The following is a 24,585-nucleotide window of genomic DNA, read 5'->3' on the forward strand; positions in this document are numbered from 1 at the left end:
GTCCGTGTGTCAACTCTCCCGCAGCAGCAGCAGGCAGAATCGATTCGCTTGTTGATTGGCTGAGTAGCATCACGTGTGATGATTTACAGCGCATGCATTGGTCTGTGAGCTTCCTGACAGATAAACCAGTACCGTAAAGGCTAGAAAAGCATGTGCCGGTTAAAATAGAAATGCTCCGTGAAAATGTAACTATTCAGTGATTTGTAGGTTATAGGGCTCGGTCCGGATAGGACGGCGTCTGGGTCCGGATGCGGACCGGAGTCCGGACTTTGAGGATCGCTGGGCTAGATCTATGAAGAACATGTCATCATTACTGTGCTGTGGGTTTACAATGACAAACTAAATTTCTCCCTATAGGTCAGGGATACTCAACTTGCTTTGCCACTTTCGTGAAATGATAGAAGGCGAGGGGCCAGTTAATAAACAAACAATATACATTTTTCTGTAGCGGATTGTAGGTTTTTGGGGTGTCAGCCGGAGTTTAGGCTGACAGTGTTGTGCACACCGGATAGTTAGTTAGGTTAAGTTAGTTAGGTTAAGTACATACATAAGTGCCTGGGTAGCGAGCAGATGGCGGTATTTGACAATTTAGCAGCTAAATCATAGATTATTGAAAGATATTCCATATTCCAGACTGAAATGCTATAACAGAAGTATTGGCCAGAATGACATGAACATTTATTGGACACTTATTCAGCGGATATCTTGCATGTTGCGTTCAGGTGCACTGTAAAAAAAAAAAAAATTGTTTTTTTGGTCAACATCTTTTTGTGGCGGTCCAAATCCTTTTGTGGCGGTCCGCCACAAATTCCTTTATGTATGGGAAACACTGTGATGGGCAACTTTCCAGCAGCTACTAAATTAGATGAAACTTTTCACTGGGTCTCACTGTTTCTAATGCCTGACAGTTGTCTCCCCCTCCTACAATTACAGGTTAACGTCTCAGCTAATTTAGCTGTGATGTATGAGAAAACATACTAATAGCTGCGGAGCAACACGCCAGGGTGAAAAAAAAGCTTGCCTTGCTGTAATGTTGGAAAGCCTGATATTTATCTGACTTTCCGACAGGCAGAGAAAATGGGTCCACACAGCCTGCTTATCGTATAAATCATTAGGCCTATCTCATGCTGCCTCAGGTGCTGGTGTAATCACTACAGCATACCAAGTCCACATGAAGCAAGAAGAAACCTGCCTTTCTAGACCAGTTAGCACATCATGGTAACATTGTTTTGCAATGATTTGCACTCCTCCGTTGTTGCAGGCTGCAGCTGTTCAATAAGACGAGGCCCAAGAAGGCAATATTATCTCCTTAACTCGCATGGAGGTGCAACATGCTTGGGTCAAAAAGCTGTGCGGGGTTAACTTACTGTGCAGTTTGTGCACAAACATTTGACTCTGTAAAATGTGCTACTTGCAGGATCCCTGCAGGGGGATAAACTTAGCTATTTACAGTTTAAGAATCGGGCATAAGGTCTGGAAATTTGTGGAATAATATATACTACTAAACATTTTAGTCATGGATCCAACACAATGTCACATGTGATTTGACGTTGTGAAAAATAATCTTGAGCTATAGTCAAATGGCCCAGTTCACAATGATGTCCAGCCACACTATTAACAAAATTAGCATTTTCTTCAAAGTCAGTCAAGAAAGCCAAGGTCTGAAAACGGGTATGGAACTTTAGCGACAGCGGACTTGAGTCTGTTTGAATTGACTAAAGCTATTTAAGGTGTACCTTCCTCAGATGTGGTTTTGTTTAGCCTACTTGTTTTAGTGAGCTGCACAGTGCACTGCATATGGATGTTGTGTACTAATCCTAATGCCTAATCTCTTATCAGTCTGACACTTCAGAATCAATACAGATTGACGTTTCATTTGCCCCACCTCCCCGCACAGAAAACCAGCTCAGCAGTCATCCGCAGGTAGCCCATTATTTTGTCAACAAGTCCCAAAGCCTAGCGCTTGTCATGTGTGTCTAGTCTACAAAATATTTTCCTCTTCTCTTCTTGAGTGAAGAAAACAACTTGGAGAACGAGCCTGGGGCGGCAGAGTGGCTTAGTTTCTAGACTGATGGTCCATTAATGGAAAGGTCAGGTCCAGTCCTGTTCAAATGTCCTTCAGCAAGATGCCCAACATCTACCTACCTGAACTCCTCCTTAAGTTGCTTCATATCAGGATCAAATGTCTAAAAGGCAAATAGAATGCCGTTAGTCCCTTCCTTTTTTCTCAACTGTCATCCTGTGCCCATAAGAACAAAATGATTTGATGTAGAAATGACACTTGGTACTGCTTCCCACTCCATATGTTTTGGTTGGGGTGTTTTTAGTCACGCTGCACTAGTTGCTTCAGATTCCTTCAAATAAAAAATAAATACATAATTCATCAAGAGACTTATCAGGTTATTTTACTTTTCACTAAAAACGAGACCTGAAAAAAGTGGCCAAGAGCTGAAATGATTCCGGACTAAACTCAATCTTGAAATGCGCTAAAATAATTCATGCAAAACTATTTTTGATTCTCTGTGACAATAGGTTTCCAACATGAACTCAATGTTTGAATTGGAGGTCTGTTTCTTATAAGAACTTGTCCTCAAATGACTCTATCTTGCTGTTTGTCCCAGAGTCGTGCTCCCATATCAGCCAAGCTGGTGGCAAACATGTTGTCTGTGGCGGGCGCCGACCACATTATCACCATGGACCTCCACGCCTCGCAGATCCAGGTTAGTACACAGGTCTTTAAAGGAAATAAGTTCAAGTACTCTTACTGTCATTTTATAGGCATTGTTATAGTAATGTTATGATAAATATGCAAAGAAAACCATAAAAGTGTATTCATTAAATGGTTCTTTCTTTTTTGAATATTTTATTTTTCAGTTTCTTTTAGAGCACAAAGAACAAAATTTAACAAACTCAGACAGGAAAATACAAATAATGCATATATATACACACACACACTAGAGCTGTGCATCTTCACTGATCTCACGATTCGATACGATTCGATTATACAAGTCAACGATTCGATTCGATTCGATTATACGATGCATCTTAAATCGAGGCATCACTTTTTCCGCAATACATGATTTATTTTTTCTCACTTTCTTTTTTCTCACTGTGTGGCTACTTTTAAAATAAAAGTGCATTTGGAATTGCATTGTATTATGATCCATAATTAAAATAAACAACTGCATGTACTTACATTCTATTTTATTTGATTATTAATTTTTTTTTTTTTTTTTTTTTTTTTTTTTTTTTAAATAATCGATTTTTGATATTTGTTAATCGATTCAGAATCGTCCTATTAAGCATCGCGATGCATCTCTGAATCGATTATTTTCGACAGCTCTAACACACACACACACACACACACAACGTGGTGCTACCAGCCACATGAGGTGCTTATGTGGTTGTAATATACTGTATGCTGTGCATGGGATCCCATGCAACGGGTCCATGAGAAATCAGCCGGGCGAGTCACCCAGGCTGCAGGCTTATTTTGTAGGCCTTAGAGTACCAATCAAATATTTTGGCCCAGAATCCAAATGGTGAACGGCAAAACCAAAAAGCATGGGACAGCGTGCCCTCTGACACCCGACAACTATCACATAGTGGTGAGACAGAAGGGAAGATATTAAATGGTTCTTTCTTAGCTTCTAGGTTATGTAAAGCCCCCTACACATGAACCGCGGTAAAACAGCTCTGCGCTCGCTGTGCCAAGAGTGGTGCCGCCCAACTATGTGGCAGCGCTACCCTTGGGGTCGTGCACCATTCAAATTTGCCACCATGCGCTGAGGTCAAAGTTCAAAGATTTTAACTTTGACCTAGTTACTGCTGACCTTACATGAGCACAACCAGTCTCACCTAGCAACAGCTACTGCTGCTCTGGTACCTCGTGGTGAGAGAAGCCCGCTTATTATGAGTGAAGACCGCTTATTATGTGAAGGCAGCTTAACAGAGAACTACTTCTGATTTCTTAATTGAAACTGATTCTTGACGTGGCCAATTTGTAGTTAAAAGCTAAATCTACCTTGCAAACTGATTTTTAATTGGTTATCTTGTATTCTTTTCTTCTTTTTTTTCTTTTTTTCTTCTTCTTAATCTTCCCGGGGGGGGCAGGGATTCACAATTTCCAAATTAAGATGTTATAAGAATTTGGAATTAAGGGTTAGGGAGATTCTTTTGTTTTCCTTTTGTCTATTTCCATTTTTAAATATGTGCAAATAAATAAAATATAAAACATGATCTGCCTCATTTCAAGATAATGTCACTGGTGTTAAACATCTTCAGTTGCATCCATATGGTTGAAGTTGTCATACCCAAAGAACATATATTTTTTCATCTAGCTCAAATAAAATTTTAAGACTGCATCCGAACAAAGGAAACTACATTTTTGCAATGTATCTCGCCAATATTGGAGTCATAGTGGGCTTTTGCCAAAGCCTAAAATTGGGCCCATTAACTGAACCCCGTTTTCTTAAGGAACTTTGCTCTGTTGTGTCTATTTGAAGGGCTTTTTTGACATCGCTGTAGACAACTTATACGCAGAACCTGCAGTTCTCCAGTGGATCCGAGAAAACATTCCGGAGTGGAAAAACAGCTGCATCGTGTCTCCAGATGCAGGCGGAGCGAAACGGTAAATACAGTGCACACATAGGAACTCCTACCTCTGAGGAAACGGTAAATACAGTGCACACATAGGAACTCTTAGCTCTGAGGAAACGGTAAATACAGTGCACACATAGGAACTCTTAGCTCTGAGGAAACGGTAAATACAGTGCACACATAGGAACTCCTAGCTCTGAGGAAACAGTAAATACAGTGCACACATAGGAACTCATAGCTCTGACGAAACGGTAAATACAGTGCACACAGGAACTCCTAGCTCTGAGGAAACAGTAAATACAGTGCACACATAGGAACTCCTAGCTCTGAGGAAACAGTAAATACAGTGCACACATAGGAACTCCTAGCTCTGAGGAAACGGTAAATACAGTGCACACATAGGAACTCATAGCTCTGAGGAAACAGTAAATACAGTGCACACATAGGAACTCATAGCTCTGAGGAAACGGTAAATACAGTGCACACATAGGAACTCTTAGCTCTGAGGAAACAGTAAATACAGTGCACACATAGGAACTCATAGCTCTGAGGAAACAGTAAATACAGTGCACACATAGGAACTCCTAGCTCTGAGGAAACAGTAAATACAGTGCACACATAGGAACTCCTAGCTCTGAGGAAACAGTAAATACAGTGCACACAGGAACTCCTAGCTCTGAGGAAACAGTAAATACAGTGCACACATAGGAACTCCTAGCTCTGAGGAAACAGTAAATACAGTGCACACATAGGAACTCCTAGCTCTGAGGAAACAGTAAATACAGTGCACACATAGGAACTCCTAGCTCTGAGGAAACGGTAAATACAGTGCACACATAGGAACTCCTAGCTCTGAGGAAACGGTAAATACAGTGCACACATAGGAACTCATAGCTCTGAGGAAACAGTAAATACAGTGCACACATAGGAACTCATAGCTCTGAGGAAACGGTAAATACAGTGCACACATAGGAACTCTTAGCTCTGAGGAAACGGTAAATACAGTGCACACATAGGAACTCATAGCTCTGAGGAAACGGGTGACAGGATCACAGGTAGAGCGCGACCGATACTGGATTTTGGAGGCCGATGCCGATATTGGGGAGTAAAAAAAATCCGATATCGATATATCGGCCGATATTCTTATATTAAATATACACATTATATTACACAATGTTTTTGCAATGATCCCTCAAATATCAAACACTTGACAAAGATATGACTTGACATGACTAGAGATATGTAATGTAGGCAGGATATTTTAGAGCTCATCAATCAACTTTATTGTCCAAAATGACATCAATGCAATGAAACAGTAAACTGAACTGGGGATTTAATAATTATAAATAACTAGAAATACAAAAACACAAATAGAACAAATATTAAATATAACTTGAATTAAGAAAAATTATCAAATATACACAACATGCTGTCTATAACTTAAAAAATACAAAATAAAGAAATATCGGCCAACATGTCGGCCGATACCGATATATCGGTTATTGGCCAATATCGGCCGATAATATCGGTGGACCGATATATCGGTCGGGCTCTAATCACAGGTATTGGAGAGGTCATGGATGGACGGCCGCTACATGTTGTAATTTGAAAAAGCCGCAGTATATTTCTGGAGGTGTGGAAATGATGATACTGTGAAGATGGTAACTTGCAGTCGACTGGATAATACCAGTTTCATAGGTATTGACAGATCCCACAAGTTCGATAAAAGATGTCTGATGTTTGTAATTATGTGACAAAATGATTTAGGAAGATGTTAGATGCGATGGCCTGCTTCTACCCACAGGCCATCACTCTGATTAACACTCGAACACTTAGCTTACACATACTGTGGAATAACTGTGCGCACACTCATGATTTGATGCACATTTTCTGGGAAATAACTGCAATACCCGACTAAAAGCCTCGTTCACATTGAATGGCGTATAACTGTGCAATATCTGAAACAAATCTGTATTTAAGCCATATCTGTGTAAGCCTTTGTTTACAATCATGTGTGGCTTATACATTTACTGTACATGTACAGTCTTTCATATATACTTATTTAAAATTGACACTTTACACCACACTTATTGTATATCGTAGCTACTGTACATTTTTGCTAACGTCTAAATGTATCCTTTTGCCTTCCCTGTTTTAACTTTTGCATACCTCTCTACGTCCCCCCCCACCCCCAAGTCATATACAAGTCATATTCCTTGTATGTGTACATACTTGGTCATTAAATCTGGTTCTGATCCTGGTTTCAAGTTCTTAGTTCAAGTTCACTGATTCTCTTCAAGACTGTCGTTGAAGTCTAGCAGGTTCTAACAGAGCAGTGATCATCTCTCACTCTGTTCATCTCCTCTTCCTTTCCTCTGTCCAGTGTGACGTCCATTGCGGACCGACTGAATGTGGAGTTTGCCCTCATCCACAAGGAGAGGAAGAAGGCCAACGAGGTGGACCGCATGGTGCTGGTGGGAGACGTTAAGGACCGCGTGGCGATCCTGGTGGACGACATGGCCGACACCTGCGGCACCATCTGCCACGCCGCAGACAAGTCAGTAACATTTTTGTTCTTTTTTGTGTGTAAACATGATTCAGCCAATCAGAACTGAGGACTGTGACTATCAGTTTTACCTCTTTGCGAAAGACTTTACACAGAAAGGTTCTGATGTTTCTGTTGAAGTCTCTTTCCTCACACAAACGCACACTGTCTAGCTTGACCTTTTTTCTTCTCCTCCAGACTGATTGATGCTGGAGCAATAAAGGTCTATGCCATCCTCACACACGGCATCTTCTCTGGTCCGGCCATCTCTCGCATTAACAATGCCCCGTTCGAGGCTGTGGTGGTAACCAACACCATCCCACAGGAGGAGAAGATGAAGTCGTGCCCGAAAATACAGGTGCAGATCACACACGCACACAGAACTTCATGTCTACTCATTTCCTGGTTCAATGCAGAACATTTCGGAGCATTGTCAAATGAGCATTACTGAAAATGAAACTGTCTAATCTACACTAGGACCTTTATGGATGTATTGGTACAGCCTGAAGAAGGTTAATATACTGTAGATTGGAAACGCATCTTTTCTGCCCTCAGCTTCTGAGATTCTTTGAAAATGTGCCACACGGGGCGTCCCAGTGGCTCACCTGGTGGAGTGCGTGCCACACAGGCTTGGTCCTTTGCGCGGCCGACCTGTGTTCCGAGTCCAACCCATGGTCCTTTACCGCATGTCATCCTCTCTAGGCTCTCTTTCTACCCACCTTTGCTGTCTGCCTACTGTCCTATCAAAAAAGGCAAAAATGCCCCAAAAAAAATCTTGAAAAAAAAATCCACACTTTATAAATGTTATGTGTACCAACAGTACTTTGGTTATATGTATATATAGTATTTTGGTTGATTTTTTATTTCATGGGCTTTTCAACTGCCTTTTAGACCCACTTTTTCTGTCACTAAAAATGATTTAAAATAAATTATATCTAACTAATCATGACCAAATGTCAACATACCTCTACATGTGTATTGGTCTAGCACGGCGATTCTCAAACCGGACCGAGACGCCGTCCTGTCCGGACCGAGCCCTATAACCTACAAATTATTGATAATTGTCATTTTCACGGAGCGTTTCTATTTCAACCGGCACATGCTTTTCTAGTCTTTACGGTAATACTGGTTTATCTGCCAGAAAGCTCACAGACCAATGAATGCGCTGTAAATCATCGCACGTGATGCTACTCGGCCAATCAAATAAGCGAATCGTTTCTCCCTGTCGTTTCCTAGTGCTGCTGTGAGAGTGACACATGGACGGAGGGGATGCGAGACATAGAAGTAATTTCACATGGCATGGTCAAAAGAAACGACTCTTACATGTCCATTCATTGTTCTTACGGGCAGTTCAAAACCAGTATGTCTCGGTTGAAGTGCGATGCGATCCTGACCTGTCTATGGAAGCGCCACACATGAGCAAACACGTATACACACACACATAAGCGCACACTCACACATTCACTTGCCCAACGGCATGAGAAGTTTGCATTGGGAACACTCAACAGACAGACAGACACAGACGGACAGATGGATAGATGGATACCATTAGGCTACTTCAGTCATTGAGTTCAATGGCACTGAATCATAACGCAAGCTACGTTACAATGTTCCGGACCTTTGCTTAAGGACATTTTCTTGAACTGGACCTCTTTGAATTTTAATCGAGTGCTCCTGGTCTAGCAAAATACGAGGTTATTTTGGAGTTTGTCTGCCATACCCACTACAACCTATCTATGTATGCATCTAACTAACCTAGAACTAGTAGTGACATCAAGTGTTGTAAATTTAAATTTGAATTAATTAATTAAATTTCAGTATAGTAAAACCCATGCAGTCAGGCCTAATGAAATCCAGCCTATCTCTAATAGGGTGGGGGGAAAACTTACATTTTATTATTAGGAAGCCACAAAAAGGTGTGGACCAAAGCAACTCAGCAGGCAACTATAATGACAAAGCGAAAAATGAGCTGCTTAGAGTTTAAAGGTAAATAAATTTAATAAGAAGTAATTTGTACCTGCGTACTTCACAGTTAACAAACAGTGTACATCTTCATATAGGTGATACGGGCAAGACGCAAGATACGTCTTGCCCGTATCACCTATATGAAGATGTACACTGTTTGTTAACTGTGAAGTACGCAGGTACAAATTACTTCTTATTAAATTTATTTACCTTTAAACTCTAAGCAGCTCATTTTTCGCTTTGTCATTATTAGGAAGCCAAAATGTTATACTACTTGGTTCCTCAGAAGTTCAGTGACCTAATTTAATAATCATGTTGCAGAAGTAAAATGCTGTATTTGTTGGAGTATTCCAGCAAGTTTTCCCAGCTATTGAATTGATGCACCATGCCAGAAGTTGTTTGTATGGTGAACCTTCAGTGCTCGACGTTAACTTTTAAAAGTGGTTGCCGGAGGGGCAACCTGGCAAGAGCTTTTGGTTGCCCGAATAAAAATATGGTTGCCCAATTTTAGTCGCCTTATATTTTGAGTAATTAAGATACTATGCAATCATAAGCCGGCTTAATAATGATGACAGAGAAGTAAGTATAATAGTCTATAGTATAATAGGCCTATTCAGTGTGCGCACCGGGTGGTGTAGTAGTAATAATGATAATAATAATAATAATAAATGTGTGTAATTTCGTTTTCTAAACAAATCTTATTTTTTGTTTTTATAATGCATTTGCACTGAAAGGATTTGTTTAACTAATATTTGTGAACTTTCATTTTCATAGATTTTTAACAGTTATTGTTCATATTGTGCTTAATTTATTAATTAAAAGCGTTATTGATAACGCTCATGTTCATTCAGGGATACTATGACAGTGGTTTGGGGCCCCCACTCTAATGGCTCATTTCCACCACATTTTACAGCCCTACACAGCTCGTCACCACTCGGCTCTATTTGTTTCGACCCGATGGATGTTTTGTTTCCACCGCTGCTGATCTGCCCCCGCCCACCCCCGCCCACAACTGGTCATCATAGCGACCGCATATCTGTCCTCCGCCTATAGCCGAAGTAGGCTATAACATAACGTTAAAATTAAATCCATACACAGAACTTTTAAACTGTTTATGAAATACTGGTGCCTCTAAATGACCTACAGTGTACATGGGCAAATGTGACAATCGTCCAGGAGAATGGATATCCCTCTGTTGTTAGTCAAACTCACATGCATGCGCTGCGCGAGGGACGGGGGTTGCGCTACAGAGTGAAGCCTCTACCCCGGCGGCCTCTCACCAGGCAAGACCGCGGCTTCACCAAAGCCCCGCCTGCGGCCTAGCGGAGCTGACGTTGCACTCAACTACAAGGGCTTCCTGAGCAGCGGACTTTTCCTCTCTCAAAACAATTGAAACCCACCGCCATGTTAAAGCTGAGTAAGGAGATCGATTTTATTTCACCAGAGGCGAAGGCAGCAACACAAAAGACTGATGGAAATAACATAACAGAAGAGAAGGTAAGCCCCACTAAACTCTGGTATGCGACATTGCATTGACAGTCATTAAGGTGCTCTTATACTCGAGCAAAGCTCCGTGGGGGTGGGGCCCCGCGAGTCTCCGTGAGTCACCGTGTAGACCTCGCGCTGGGGCTGATGCCATTATACTCAGAAAGTGATCAGCATGTATTGTACAATGGTGAGAACAGCCCGTGAAAAGTCGCAATGAAACTGTGCAGTACTGAGTGCGCTTTCACTCTCAAACGACCGCACATCAGCACATGAAGGACTCACCAAACTTGTTTTTACTGAAAGCCGTTTTTACTTCTCAGCCCTGATAGCCTACTACTCTGTGCTGCTTTTAATCTCTCTCAATAATGCTCTCAACACAACACATTTACTTGGTGAAATGACTAAAAACGAACAGTTGCAAATCTAAGTTTATAGCCTACCACATGGGTCAAGAAATTTGGCGAAAACACAGTTGTTTGGAGAGAAGCCGTGCGCTGCTCGCGCTGTGAGGAAAAAAATGTCGCACCGCGCGAGTGCCCGACGGAGCTAGCGAATAACCACGCCCAACAAATTTACGTCATTTGACGCGCCCGCCCCTCGCTCCACCCATGCGCCCTTCACGGCAGGGTGAGCATAATTCCCCCTTAAGATGGAGTAAACACGATTCTGCCTGACCAATCAGTCGTCTACAATGTTTTCACGTCACTGTATGAACCCGGGTTCACAGCGCTAGAACCTCAACAGAGCAGGGACCAAAAGCAGCACGACTCAACCCGGGCTGTCCACGTTTTTGATCGGTGGAATGAGACAAAAAAGCGAGACGAGCTGGGCGGGGCCGCATTGATACCAGTGGTGGAAATGGGCCATAAGATGTTGCATAGGGCCCCAAAAGGCCCAGAAGCGGCCCTGCACTCCCTCTCACCCCGTATGTAACAGGCAGACGAGGCAGGGATGCAAAGCATTCCTCAGCACATATACGTGGTGGTAAAACGTTTTTGAAGGATGTCCTGGTCGAGGTGTATGTTGTAGGCTTGTTGTAGGCTACATGCAGCTCGATTTGTGATGTGGATGCTGACGCAAGGTTAGCGACAGCGTTATTAGTCGGGGCTTGGACCCATGCAGCCAGACTTCATCTGCTTTTGATATCTTCACGGTGCGTCTTGCAGCCGCTGTGATTGTGTGCGAGCAGCCACCTGTCCGAGTCAGTACTCGTTAAACACACCGCACGTGCAGCATGGTTCCGACTGGTAATTAGTAACATCAATAAAATGTCACATATATGTCACTCACAACAAGTATTAAAACATATTTATTTGGTGTATATTTTGCTGTTTGCTGCTGTACATATTTTTTTGCATGTTAAAACGTGGTTGCCCCTGGGGCAACCAAAGGCCAGGAAATAGTTGCCCTATTTTTTTTGGGTTGCCCGGGGCAAACGGGCAGCCGTTAATGTCGAGCCCTGACCTTACAGTCGAGGGTAGGAGTAAGTTACTAACTTACTTTGGAACTATTTCAGTTGGTGCAACCATTAAAATGTTCATAATGAGTATACTCGAACTTGATGAGAATTTGCATTGGAACTAGTGTATGTTCGAGCTGAAGCATAACTGGAGTAAGTTGACAGATGTTTTGTTTCCTGCAGGTCATCGACATAGCTATGATCCTGGCGGAGGCCATCAGGAGGACCCACAACGGCGAGTCCGTGTCCTACCTCTTCAGCCACGTACCCTTGTAGAGAACAAAAGGAGAGGGGACGCCCCCTTCCCCTCTCCTGCCGGCCCACTCGGCTTGCACCTTTGGCCACATCCTCCAGGAAGTCTTGAAAAGGCCTGACGGTTTTGGCCAATCGTATGACATTTTAAAGGTCACGCCCACACATTCCCTTGACATTTCCACCTGGGACAGAGCAAAACATCACTTTTTTTTTTTAACACCAACAAGGTTGTATTTATGAGTATCAGGCTGTGGCCACACTGATCCCTTGTGTCTGTCCGTCTCCGTTCATTTAAATTAATTTTCAATGAGAGCTGTCCATTGTCCGGGCAGTGCTGATCACCGCATCCGTCTGTCAGATTTCACTTTGTTTTGCCAGACAGAAAGTTCAACCCAGGAAAATCCAGAGGCCACGGTGCAGCAGACATCATCAAGCGGTGAGCAAACACAGCTCACCAGTTTTGGAATTCATCAGTTTGTTTGGATCCAGTAGCAGTCCTTGCAAGACTGCTGCTGCAACGAGGATACAACCCTCTACACTGGAGGAGACCATTAAAAATTAAGATTACTAACCGGTAGATTTCTGTCCGTTGGGTTGTTTTGGAATGTCAATACTATATATATATATATATATATATATATATATATATATATATATATATATATATATATATATATATATATATATATATATATATATATAATGTGTGTGTGTGTGTGTGTATATATATATATATATACATACACACACACACACACACACACACACACACACACACCTCAGATTTGCGGTGTGGAATCTGTCTGTCCAGAAACATCTGGACTGTGACCCCAACAAACTTCTGCAGTGTCCCACCAAATCCAGCAGGCTTCTGCAGTGTCCCAGCAGATCCGGGCCTGCCGCTTCCCTTACTATCTGATAAAGTGCAAGAAGAAGAATTGTCCTTTTTTGTGTGTGACAACACTGAAGACTGGGGAGACAGATGGGCTTTATAAATGGCAGGTTCCTGTCAGTACCTGAACAAACACATGGTAGTCCACACAGAAGAGAAGCATTTACATTTTATTATTAGCAAGCCAAAATGTTACACTACCCGTTTCCTCAGCAGTTAAGTGACCTAATTTAATAATCATGAAAATGCCATCTTGCGATCTTGACTGCTGTTGCCCACCGATCACGGCCAGTGTGTGTGTCTCCACTATGCGCGGCTTGACGATGAAGTGCACCACCTTCTCATTGGCGCGGTTGTAGGCGGCATGGGTCCGGTGAGGCAGCAGCCTCATGTAACTCCTGACCACCTGTCCTGCACCTCAGTGAAGCTCTCCTCATTGCAGTCGTTAAACTGCACCTCCATGGCCATCTCGCTGGTGATGTTGGTCTCTCTGAGACTGCCTGAGGCCATTTCCTCCTCACTGGATAGCTCATATTGTGTGCAAAATACTCAATGAAGGAGCCAGTAAATGAGCTGCATGCAATCCACATTCTATAGTCTGTCCTCAGCTCCAGAGACCATTTGATGGCAGCAACATTCATTTCCTTTGCTTTACACACCAACTGACTAGTCTCTTTGCAGTCAAAATACTTCAAGGTTTTCAGAGCCAGAGTGAGCTCTTCCCTCATGTAGTCAATGAGTGGTTCGTCAATGAACACAATACTGTCTTTCTTCTGCTTCCGGTTCACACTTTTTTACCAGTGCAGCCAGAATGGACAATTCCTAAATTTGCACCACACAAATACTCCCCCTGTAATGGGCGGGGGCTTTTTGGCGACCTGCATCAAGAAGCTGGGTAGCTCCTCATCCTCCTCTTCTTCCTGGGGGGGACAAAGAGGCCAGTTGGTCCAAAGATTGACTCAGCTGAACGATCCGCCTTGGCCGACCATTCATTGGTTGTTCATGGACTGTCTCTGTCCGAGGATGAGTACCGTCTTGTGTGAGGCATCCTTGTGTAGTGGTGGGAGAAATGAGGCTTTCTGAAGCTCTGAGCATAGGGTTACCAAATTAATCAAGGAAAATCTCTCTCTCTGCCCTTGAATCATCTTCATATCCATTTGATGCTCGCTACCTGTACCCGTCATTTTTACATCCTCATGCCAAAGTTTAAGGCTCCTGAGCTTTGGAAAGCGTTTTGGGATTTGACCAGTGCAAGCTCCCAGAGGTGAGGGCCATGGGTCCAAATGAAGGTGGAGGAGATCTGGAACCGCCATTGCTACGCATCCCAGGCCCGCATCTGAATATTCAACGCTGTGACAAGTCTGAGCCTGAGTTTCATAGAGTTCGTTCAGGTACTGAAAGACTTGGTCCAACTGCTCATCATCTTCCAGGTGTATTGTTCACCACCCGCCTGTTTGGCGCTCAGGAAGGAGTGTAGCCATCTTGACTGTCTCCATCATGCGCTGCTTGACGATGAAGTGCACCAGCTTCTCATTGGCGTGGTTGCGCAAGCTTGACGAAAAAGTTTGAGCCAGTTGAACTTTTTCCTGGGGCAGACACATCGGCTTCTTGATCCCAGTCTTCACTAGTGTTGGGATTTGTGTGTGTGTGTGTTTGGGATTTGTGTGTGTGTAGAAGGTTTCCTGTGTGTGAGAAATAAAGAATCTTTATTATGGGCCGTTGACAAGTGGAGCAGCTATGCAGACTAACAGGAACAGAGGTACAGCACGGGCATTTAGAGAATGTGAAAGTTACCGCTTTTTAAGCCATGTCAGGTTCAGTCCGTTTGCTTCAGTGGGATGGGCGGGTACATCAGGCATGTTTCCATCATCACGCACAGGAACTGGGTAGTTGCGTATCTGCCACAGCTGCATTTATCATGCCTGAATACTTTGAGAGAGGACTGACGAATGGTAGAACAGCACCTAGAAGCCCCAGTGCACAGGACACCAATAGAACTGGCTCCTGGTTCCATGCATTCTTTAGGAAGCTCCAGCCCCACCATGTTCACTTCTATAGTTGCATTTGCTTGTTTTGAAGTTTTTGTTGCATCATCCGTGCTGAGCTTTCTACTTTTCCTTCTCTTTTTCTTCTCTTCTTGTTTGACTTGGTCTCTGAGCTTCTTCTTTTTTTTGAATGGGGAAAAAGAGAAAACCGTACACTTCACACCTTACACAAACAAATAAAAGAGGAAGAAAACCCTGACCCCATTCTCAGTGGTTTCCAACTTGAGGTGGCAAGTGCCAAACTGCAGAGCTGGTGCGTTTGAAATAGCAAGGTTTGCTCTCATAAAAGATGTTCTCCAGCTTTGGAGGTTCAATCACTTCTAAGAACAATTAAAAACTATAGGAGTTTTTACAAAATGTTAAAATAAACAAGAAACGGTGAACAGTGGGGGGAAAGATAACACCCCCACTCAAATATCGCATCCCAAGGAACACTACTTTATTGAAGACTATACAGACAGTTTAGAGAATAAAATGAAGAAAACCCTGACCTCATTCCCAGTGTTTAAAACTGGTTTCTTCCTCGAGCTGGCGAGTGCCAAACTGCAGAGCTAGCGCGTTTTGAAATAGCGAGGTTTGCTCTTATTAAAGATGTCCTCCAGCTTTGGTTGTTCAATCGCTCCGAAGAACAAGGCGAGATCAGGAGGGTTATAGTACTGTTTCACCATGAGCTGCTGCAGAGAGATCAGGAGGGTTATAGTACTGTTTCACCATGAGCTGCTGCAGATTTGGACCTTGTGCCCATGATGGTAATTGGTTTCCTTGGTGCAGACTCGTCATCCGTCTGATCCATCCCATAGTCCTCAGGGTTTTTGCTCAAAACAAGAAATGTATTGCCGCCCTTAGGAGTGATCTTGTATGATTCCAGGTCAGGTGGAGTCTACATCCCCTCGCATCTCTGCGGAAAGGACTGACGATTTTTTGTATCGTTTTTTACTGACTATTATTATTGCAAAGGCATCGAAATACACCATAAAGATGACGACAACTAACTTTCAAGGAATGGACCCCGGTGCTAAAAGCAGTAGAAGGGTACTGCGGCCGCCAGGCGGGGCCTCCAACATCTCCTTGGGCACAGATGACGACGACGACACCACCTCGGCGCAAGAACAAAATGGCTTCCATCATCTTCGCCAATCTGGTCGACCCCCACGCTCATCGGAGGAACAATCCACCCAGCCAAGCCGGAGCACCCACAAGGACCCTGTGCGGGGAACCCTCGGCCCCATTGAGGCGCTGCCAGCAGCCTCTTCTCTTCCCCAAGAACCCTGAGCCAGAACTGACCCCCATCCACAACTCTGGGGCAGCCATGGTCTGGAAAGAGAGACGAGGAGAGGTTGAGAATGGCGAAGAGCAACCAAACGATGAGTGTCCCGCTGGAAAAGGCATGACGTTTAGCTTGTCTCTCATTCTTCGCTGTTGTAAATGGTAAAGGAAAAAGTCCTAAAAAGATTTGATGCGTGGATTTGTAAGTACAATTAATTTAATTTAAATTAATTAAAAAAAAACGGTGATCCTGTATGACTGAAGAGATTTCTCAATATCCAGTCACATTCAGGGCACCACCCGTTGCTGTTCCTTGGTCTCTGAGCTTGAGATCGAGCAATGAGAATCACTAGTGATCTTCAGGTTCCCACTGTGTAAGAGTCACAAATGTCCAGGTCCTCTTCTTCACTGTTGTCCAGCTGAGGCATTGGTGGACGAATAGAATGGAGCTGCTCAGATAGTCTGCTCAAGACTACCGCTGCCCTTTTCACTCGATTCAGAGAACTAGCCTCCTGCTACCTTTGTGGCTTTTTGTCTTTGTAACCCGAGTCTTGCTGTCCAGTCGTGATGGAACAGTAGGTCAGTTAGTAGTCAGAGCTGGAGGCCTGAGTCTCAGGGACAACAGCCTCATATGGCGATTGAGGCAAAACAGGCTTTCATGTCTAACCTGACAACATGGACGCCAACCGTGTGCAGCCGATCAAGGGTGCTCAGAAGAACTGGTGGTTTCATTTGTCCTTTTGGCGTCGGTGTTTTTGATGTTTTTGTTCTGTCATGCATCCGTACAGAGCTTTCTAGTTGCCTGATGCGTTCATCTCTTCTTGTTTCACTTGGTCTCTGAGCTTGAGATGGAGCAGTCAGAATCACTAGTCATTTTTAGGTCCCCACTGTGTAAGAGTCACAAATGCTCAGGTCATCCTCTTCACTGCTGTCCATCTGAGGCATTGGTGGATGAAGAGCACTATGTATGGTATGCTCAGATAGTCTGCTCAAGACGATCACTCGTCGTGATGGAGCTGTCTGTTAGCGTCATTACTCAGAGCATGGAGGCCTGAGTTTCTGGCAGAACAGCATCATCGTCGTGAATATTAAAAAATCAGAGTTGGAGGTGGTCGCTGGTCCTTGCCTTGTTGGGGAGTTCAAACTGAAACGCTCTCTCGCAAATATCTAACGTTAGTCGGGACCATTAAAAAGCTCCGCAGTAGCTGGTGATCGACCGCCTACACAGCAGCCATGTCGTCGACATCCCAGAAACAGAGTTTGTGGCAGAGCCCATGGGGGAGAAGACTGATTGTTCTCATAGGCATTGGAGAGGGTTCTTGGCAAAAGACTGGAGGAAAAAGGCTTCTGACAGGGTCTGTTGTCGTCCTTGGGCAGTGCCTGGTCCTCAAGCCGTGACTGGCTGAAGGACACGTGCAAGGGCAAATGTGAAGCAGCAAGGTGACTGCTACGGCTGTCTTTGAGAATGGTGTGACTCCTTCCTATAAATGGCGGCAGTTCTTTCTTTTGTTTTGTTTTCTACTTTTGAAGTCACAAATGTAATGTTCCTCTTCTCATGTGAATTATCTCTTGCAATCTAATGTTACTTCTCCTGCCCACGTTTTCATCATCAGAATCTGCATCTCTACTCAGTGCTCAGAGGAACTGGTTTCCATGGGCAATGTACACAGGTCTGTGTTGAGTTCATGGATGACAGCAACCGCTCCATCATCAGGAACATTAGGGCCCAGTCAGAGATGGAGATGTGCTCACGCTTCTGGAGTCTGAAAGAGAAGCTAGGAGGCTGATAGCCTGAGATCTGCAGTCACTGACAGGAAGCTGCCATTTACTATATTGCACCTCTACGTTTCCCCAGGCTTCAGTGCTCATAGATCTTATGTTCAACCCGGTTGAACTTTTTTCTGGCCCGCAACTTGTCGTCTTGGTTCTTGTCAAAGGGCCACTGCAGAAGTTTGTTGGGGTCACAGTCTGGGGGTTTCTGGACTGACACATTTGTCACCGCAAACCTTTTTTTCTTCATTTTGTGTGTGTGTAGCGTTTATGTTCCAGCCGAACGGACAAATCTATTGGTTAGTAATTCTGTTCATTTTCTGATGGATCAGTGTGGTCGTGGTTTACCCTTTGTATCAGTTTTCTTTCTTTCTTTTGAACCTTGAACCCAAGGTCCTGGCCGTCACACTAACCAAAGGGTCCATTAAGTAACATGTATTATTTACCTCATTTTGAATTTGCTATAAATGAAGCATTCCATGTTGTGATGTGCTTAGTAATGTGTTGGCCCATTCTGCTTCACAAAGGATGAAAAATGGTGTACAAATGTGTGCCTTTTCAACCCCCAAGTGTTGACTTAATGGCTGCAAAAAGTATTAAAACTAATTAGGCTTAATACAGCTAGCTCATACTTTATTCAGTTGCAATAGTGTTCCATATTGCTGATAAGAAATACACTTCTCAAGTTTATTTTGTACTGCTTTTGGTAGTTTAGATATGGCTGTGTTAAAATTGGCAATGTAGGAACATTTGAACCATGGTTAGTTTAACAGCCCTCAGTGAGCCCCATGTAGTTTTGATCACAGACAGATCCAGGAGGCTGAGTGGGAATACAAGACTCAACACGCTGCCTCAGGGTGTTCAGGCTTTCACTTTTCAACAGTTTCGCTCAATTTCAATGTGTTGTATATTAAAATTAAAATTTTCTGAGAATTGTAGTGAGCTTTTCTGAATGTGCTGATGCGTCTTACCTCTGCAGTTTTAACATCTGCAATGTCATTGAACACCAAGCCCCCCCCCCTCCCCTACAACCCTTCCAACACCCTGAATCAGCTGCAGTTTGTATTACAATAACCTTTTCCTTCTAAAACTCATAATTGATCCAAAAATATATATATAGTCAGTTGCTACTCAAATGCAAGGACAACCTTCACATCTTGATCAGGTCTTTTGTTTAAGAAAGAATCTAATAGGAGGTTTAATGGGTGAACAGCCCATGTTCCAAAAGGTCATGAACGCCATTTGTTATATTTCAATTACGATTTGAGATTAAATAAAATCAATACTGTAAAAATAAATAAAAATTTTGTCTAATTATCATGGTGTTCATCCTAGGTTTCACTACTAGGTGGGTGATTTTTCTGTTACCACTTCCAGTTTCTTTGACAATAAAGCTTTGACAATTGTTTACCAATGCACTGTGCTGTCTCCTTTAGTTTCTTCCTCAGCATAATTTTGTCCCCCATTTGTACATACCAGTAGTTAATAAGGAAGTTAATGAGTGAATCTGAGATATTGATATGAACTATCATTAGTGAACTGCTTGATAAATTGTTTACATACCATACTTAGTCAGCCCAATACTAATGTAATGTAGCTATGTTCATCACTGGAGAAATTGTCCAGACTCGGAACTGGTAGGGATTCATTGTATTGCCCAGGGTCATTTAAGCAGGCCGCATGCTTACAACAGAACACAGACTTCTGGTTGAACAATTGGTTGATTGAGAACAAATTAATTTATTATGTTGATATTTGCTTTTGTCCTATAAAGTAAAAAAAAAAAGCTGGTTACAGCTTCACAAATGTGAAGGTTTGCTGCTTTTCTCAGTTTTATCTGATATCAAATTTATTTATATTTTTGGGGGGTTTTATTTGGTACTCATCAGCAAGTTTAAGAATCACTTTGGCTTCTGGTAACGTGAGCATTTGTCATTTTTGACATTTATACACTAAAGAACGCAGGAGCAGAGAGGCCACAGCCTGACGAAGATCCAGTGAGGTTGAAACGCGTTGTGTTTTCCTGCCCGTGTCTCTTATTGTGTATGAAGTTGTACATTGTATGTAAACCTGAGGTTACCTGTGTACCAACACTTATGGATTAAATTTCTCCCTAAAAAGTTACCAGTAAGCTCCTTTTTCCACTTTTGTACACTAAAGAACTAAATGATTAATTGCAACAACAAAAAGATTAATCTATAATTTAAATAATCTTTAGTTGCTGCCATACATAGCCGATGTTTAAATTAATTTTGACAAAAGCATCACTTTATAATCTTGTTAATTCATACTGTACCTATACTGAGAGCTGAAATGCAGGCTGCCGAGTCTCCACCAGGTGGCGCCTAGTCTACACTAAAGCGACTGCCACAGACTCAAAAGTGATAGGAGAAATTTTGTGCCATATTTATGTCGATGCATTGAAGTCACAAGTAACCCATTCTCACACCGAATGCAGTTACACTACTGTGATACAACACGTAAAAGAAGTATAGCAAAGGTATTGGACACTATACAGACATTACAGGAGAACTACAGGAAGGATGGGAATATTGCAGTGACAACATATAGGACTATATACTACTAGTGCTATTAATATAAACTCCTATAGAGACAGTGGGTCGCTATAGAAATATTCACAAAAATATATAAGACGCATATTTTTGAGCGATTTTGAACCTTTGGTGTGGGCATGAGGATGTAGGGTTTGTGTCTTTCCAGTAGGGGGATACCGAGGATGGGAACTGGTGATGTCAGATGTCATTAGCATATTTCTGACTATATCTAATGCTTGCGCAAAGACGCGCCACTACTGCTGCAACGCATAGACCAGAGACCTACCACCCACCAGTCCAAACTTTGGTAAGCACTATTTCATCAGTTATTTCAAATCGTTATTCTTTGCACCACTCGAAGGGACTGAAACGGTGCAATTAATGTCAGAAACCTGATCAGCGCATACCGTATATTTGGATGGGCTGTTCTGTCGAATAGATTACCAAGGACAAAAGATGATATAATACGATGTTTCAGTGGATGCAGCTTGTGTTGGATTTCAATAGCTTTGGGTAAAATATGACACCTGCGTAGGCTATATCTGGTCTGTATGTGTCTTAAGTACAGACATCATATCAAGCCGTTTCCTTTGTTGCCTTTTGTGGCTGAGCTTGAGCTGCATTTGCTTGTGTTCCGTTACAATGATGCCATTGCTTGAACACATTTGCAGCTTGACTTGATGTGGTTATTTGTGGGTAGCCTATTTGAACCATTTGGACGGGCGATGAATTGAAGGAGTTGAACTTGGATGTAACAGGATGAACATAATGCCAATCTGGGCGGTGGTTCCTTCACATTGATCACGCTCCCCAAGGGAGAATACGTGACAAGTGAATTTGCCGATGGTAGACAGCCTACACGTGGAAAGCCCCTGCCTGGACCCATACATTCACCATTTAACGTCTAGAATTCGATTTTTATTTTTGTATTACCCTATTTCTAGGTTAATTTAAAAGATAGGCTACATATAGCAAGCAGAGTTTTCTTTTTTCGCCCTTTTCTCGGTTTTCCCAGCATGGGAACTCATATTGTTATGTAAATGTGAGGGTTTGAACTGTCTGAAGCCTTGGATGGTAGCCTATTCATTGTTTGTTGCGGCTCTTCTGTGTGACTGTGCAACATCCCGGCGCTCTGTTGGATAACGGGATGGATGAGTCAAATCATATACTGGGCAGAGCCGCAGGGGAACAAAAGAATGCGGACGTAGGCTTGTACATTAGAGGGGAAATACTTTGCGGTTGCGCATGTAGTTAAATTAGGCACTAAAGTGATTTTAGCTGCGCACTGATTTTTTTTTTTTTTTTAGCTTGGAGGCAACGCCTCTGCTGTTATCTATTCTACTGTAAAATCATGTAAACCATGGCCTCATGTGGTTTTTGGTTTTATAAAACGGTGGAGGCTACACATAGCCTATATATATATATATTTTAAGAATGCATCACTTAGCTAAACATGGCGGGTGCTAGGTGACACATAACGGTAGTGATTTGTGCATTAATACTTAAATAACTGTTGGGCCTATGCGGCTGCTGTGGGAGTTGATCAGGTATTGGGAACTGTGCTGTAACTGGATGTTTCCCTCTCGCCATACAGACTCTGCAACAATGGGCGACAAACCAAACTTGGCTGAGGTGACCAGCTTCGACAAGACCAAGCTGAAGAAGACAGAGACTGAGGAGAAGAACCCCTTGCCAACAAAAGAAAGTAAGGCTCACATTTACACGCGAACCCCCCCAACCATGTCTGTGCTGTTAATAGATACATTTTTCTTTTTTGAAAATGGCGCATGGTTATTATCAGGTGTGGAGTTGGTTAATATAAAACTGACAGCGTTCGGTTGAATCTCAGAATCTCATATCCCCTTTGTCTGTTCCCCTCCACAGCCATCGAACAGGAGAAGCAGGCGTCGTGAAGCCTTCTCTGCCGTCATGCACTGTACACCCCCCCACCCCTTCCTGCATTGCCTTCTTTTCAGTCACTTCTTTTAGCTGTATAACTTTGTAACCGAAATTATGAAACTACAACAACCAAGCTGCACAGTCTGCAGATGGGCGTCGTCCACATCCGGGGGCGCTTGGCCCTGTCCCCTCAACGACCACCACCGCCATTTTACCATCACTACCTTAAAGTGACGCTCCCGTCCTTCTGTTGTGGAGATGAGGAGGCTGCGTCCAAGGGGAATGTGCAGAAGACGGGTCATGAGGGTGCATGTCTCCCCCCACTCACCCACCATTGCCGATGTGCAGCAGAGAGGCCTGAAGGAACGGGCCGTGGCCTGCATCCCAGGAAGCTTCGTCATCGTCTCACCGCCGCCCAGCATTACCGTTTGAAAAAATGTATACCGGTCACCATGTCCTGGAAGATTTCAATGTGCCGGACAAATGGGAGTAATTCTGGTAAAATATGATCTGTCTTTATTGAGCTTAAAAACAATAGCTAGTATTTGATCAGCGTCATCACGGTCACAGTGGTCACAGCGCTGCAGCTGTCAACTTGCCATCTAACTTAGTGACAGTCCAGGTCACAGCAGTGCTAATAGGAAGCTAGCAGGCGTTAGCGTTGTCTATTACCATTGGCTAGCTTCCTATAGCGCTACTACTTTGCTAGGCTGTGTGATTGACAGCTACAACGCATGTCAACAATGTGCCCACGCTACCGCAATGACGCTGATAAAAGGACACGTGGAAATCACCGGACGTTGTGACCGGAGAGGTTTAAATGTGTCGGACTTTGACTGGTTTTTACTGGTAAAAGACCGGCAATTACCGGTTAATGGAAACCCTGGTCCCAGGAAGCTTCGTCATCGTCTTACCGCTGCCCAACTTCCCATGTGGCTGCTGTCGCGCCAAAGCCAAGGCGTTAAGCTTTTTTTTCTTCTAAATTTCGGGAAAAAATGCACAACTTTTTTTGTTTTTATGCTGGTGAAAACTATAATAGCCCCAAATAGATAAGATAGCCTACCGTTGTCTGTCACAGTATTTTTTTCTATGTACACATGGATGTAAAAGAATAACGGAATCCACCTAGATCTGGGAGATGCTCAAATGGACTTTATTTACGTTGATATTTTTGTAATTGTATTGTACATCGACCCTTTTTATTAGTGTGATTCGGGATAGCTTTTGTGTTGCACCCTGTCTCTGAATTATGTCTCAAATGAGGAAAAAACAAATACTGGAAATTGATTCCATGTGTCTGCTTTCAACCGTAGATCAAAATTCTTTGGAGTTTTTGTAAAGTCCCAGCAATGTTACTCTGCCACAAACCATTACCAGTAATGGAACACCGTGAAATGTTGTAATAAAAAATAATTTGTTACTAAGAAGTGTATTGCGATGTGCTTCACCTGGCATTCTAACACAAATCCTCAAGCCTAACTCAAAAACCACTCATTACAGCACATTTGTCCACCCAGCCTAGTTTTGATTGACGACTGCTTGACCAATACTGTCACAGTTTCATTTTCCTGTTAATGATTGACTGCACATCCACCTCTAACCCACTATTCACACTACTTTATTACACTACAGTTGCCAAACAGTCCAACGATACTTAAGGGATGAGGCTGTTGCACAATTAAAAGGCTTAAATGTCTTTCTGACTACCATGCAGGGATTAGCACAGAAACTTGTATCTGTGTGTGTGTGTGTGTGTGTGTGTGTGTGTGTGTGTGTGTGTGTGTGTGTGTGTGTGTGTGTGTGTGTGTGTGTGTGTGTGTGTGTGTGTGTGTGTGTGTGTGTGAGTG

General features: G+C 43.0%; 2 protein-coding genes across 2 annotated transcripts in view; both read left to right on the plus strand.

Annotated features, from left to right (window-relative positions):
- LOC310773582 (ribose-phosphate pyrophosphokinase 2) overlaps positions 1–12,858 on the plus strand; it is a 39,412-nt gene extending 26,554 nt beyond the window's left edge. The window contains exons 3-7 of the mRNA XM_083633490.1: positions 2,622–2,720; positions 4,506–4,630; positions 6,983–7,156; positions 7,343–7,502; positions 12,240–12,858. Coding sequence (XP_083489616.1) covers positions 2,622–2,720; positions 4,506–4,630; positions 6,983–7,156; positions 7,343–7,502; positions 12,240–12,332 — 651 coding nt within the window. The 3' untranslated portion in view covers positions 12,333–12,858. The remainder of the gene's footprint in view (positions 1–2,621; positions 2,721–4,505; positions 4,631–6,982; positions 7,157–7,342; positions 7,503–12,239) is intronic.
- An 8,163-nt stretch (positions 12,859–21,021) lies between these two features.
- On the plus strand, positions 21,022–24,165 carry LOC310773891 (thymosin beta-11). The gene is made up of 3 exons (XM_083633887.1): positions 21,022–21,146; positions 22,434–22,544; positions 22,724–24,165. The coding sequence occupies exons 2-3, from the start codon at positions 22,445–22,447 to the stop codon at positions 22,750–22,752; spliced, it is 129 nt and encodes a 42-aa protein (XP_083490013.1). The 5' UTR covers positions 21,022–21,146; positions 22,434–22,444; the 3' UTR covers positions 22,753–24,165.
- The last annotated feature ends 420 nt before the right edge of the window (positions 24,166–24,585 follow it).

This window comes from Poromitra crassiceps (genome assembly GCF_964638095.1).
Source record: "Poromitra crassiceps genome assembly, chromosome: 3".
NCBI classification, from domain to species: Eukaryota; Metazoa; Chordata; class Actinopteri; order Beryciformes; family Melamphaidae; genus Poromitra; species Poromitra crassiceps.

Coding starts and splice junctions, on each gene's coding strand:
- LOC310773891 (XM_083633887.1), top strand. CDS start 22,445: ATGGGCGACAAACCAAACTTGGCTGAGGTGACCAGCTTCGACAAGACC. Junction 22,545..22,723: donor CCCCTTGCCAACAAAAGAAA/GTAAGGCTCACA, acceptor TCCCCTCCACAG/CCATCGAACAGGAGAAGCAG.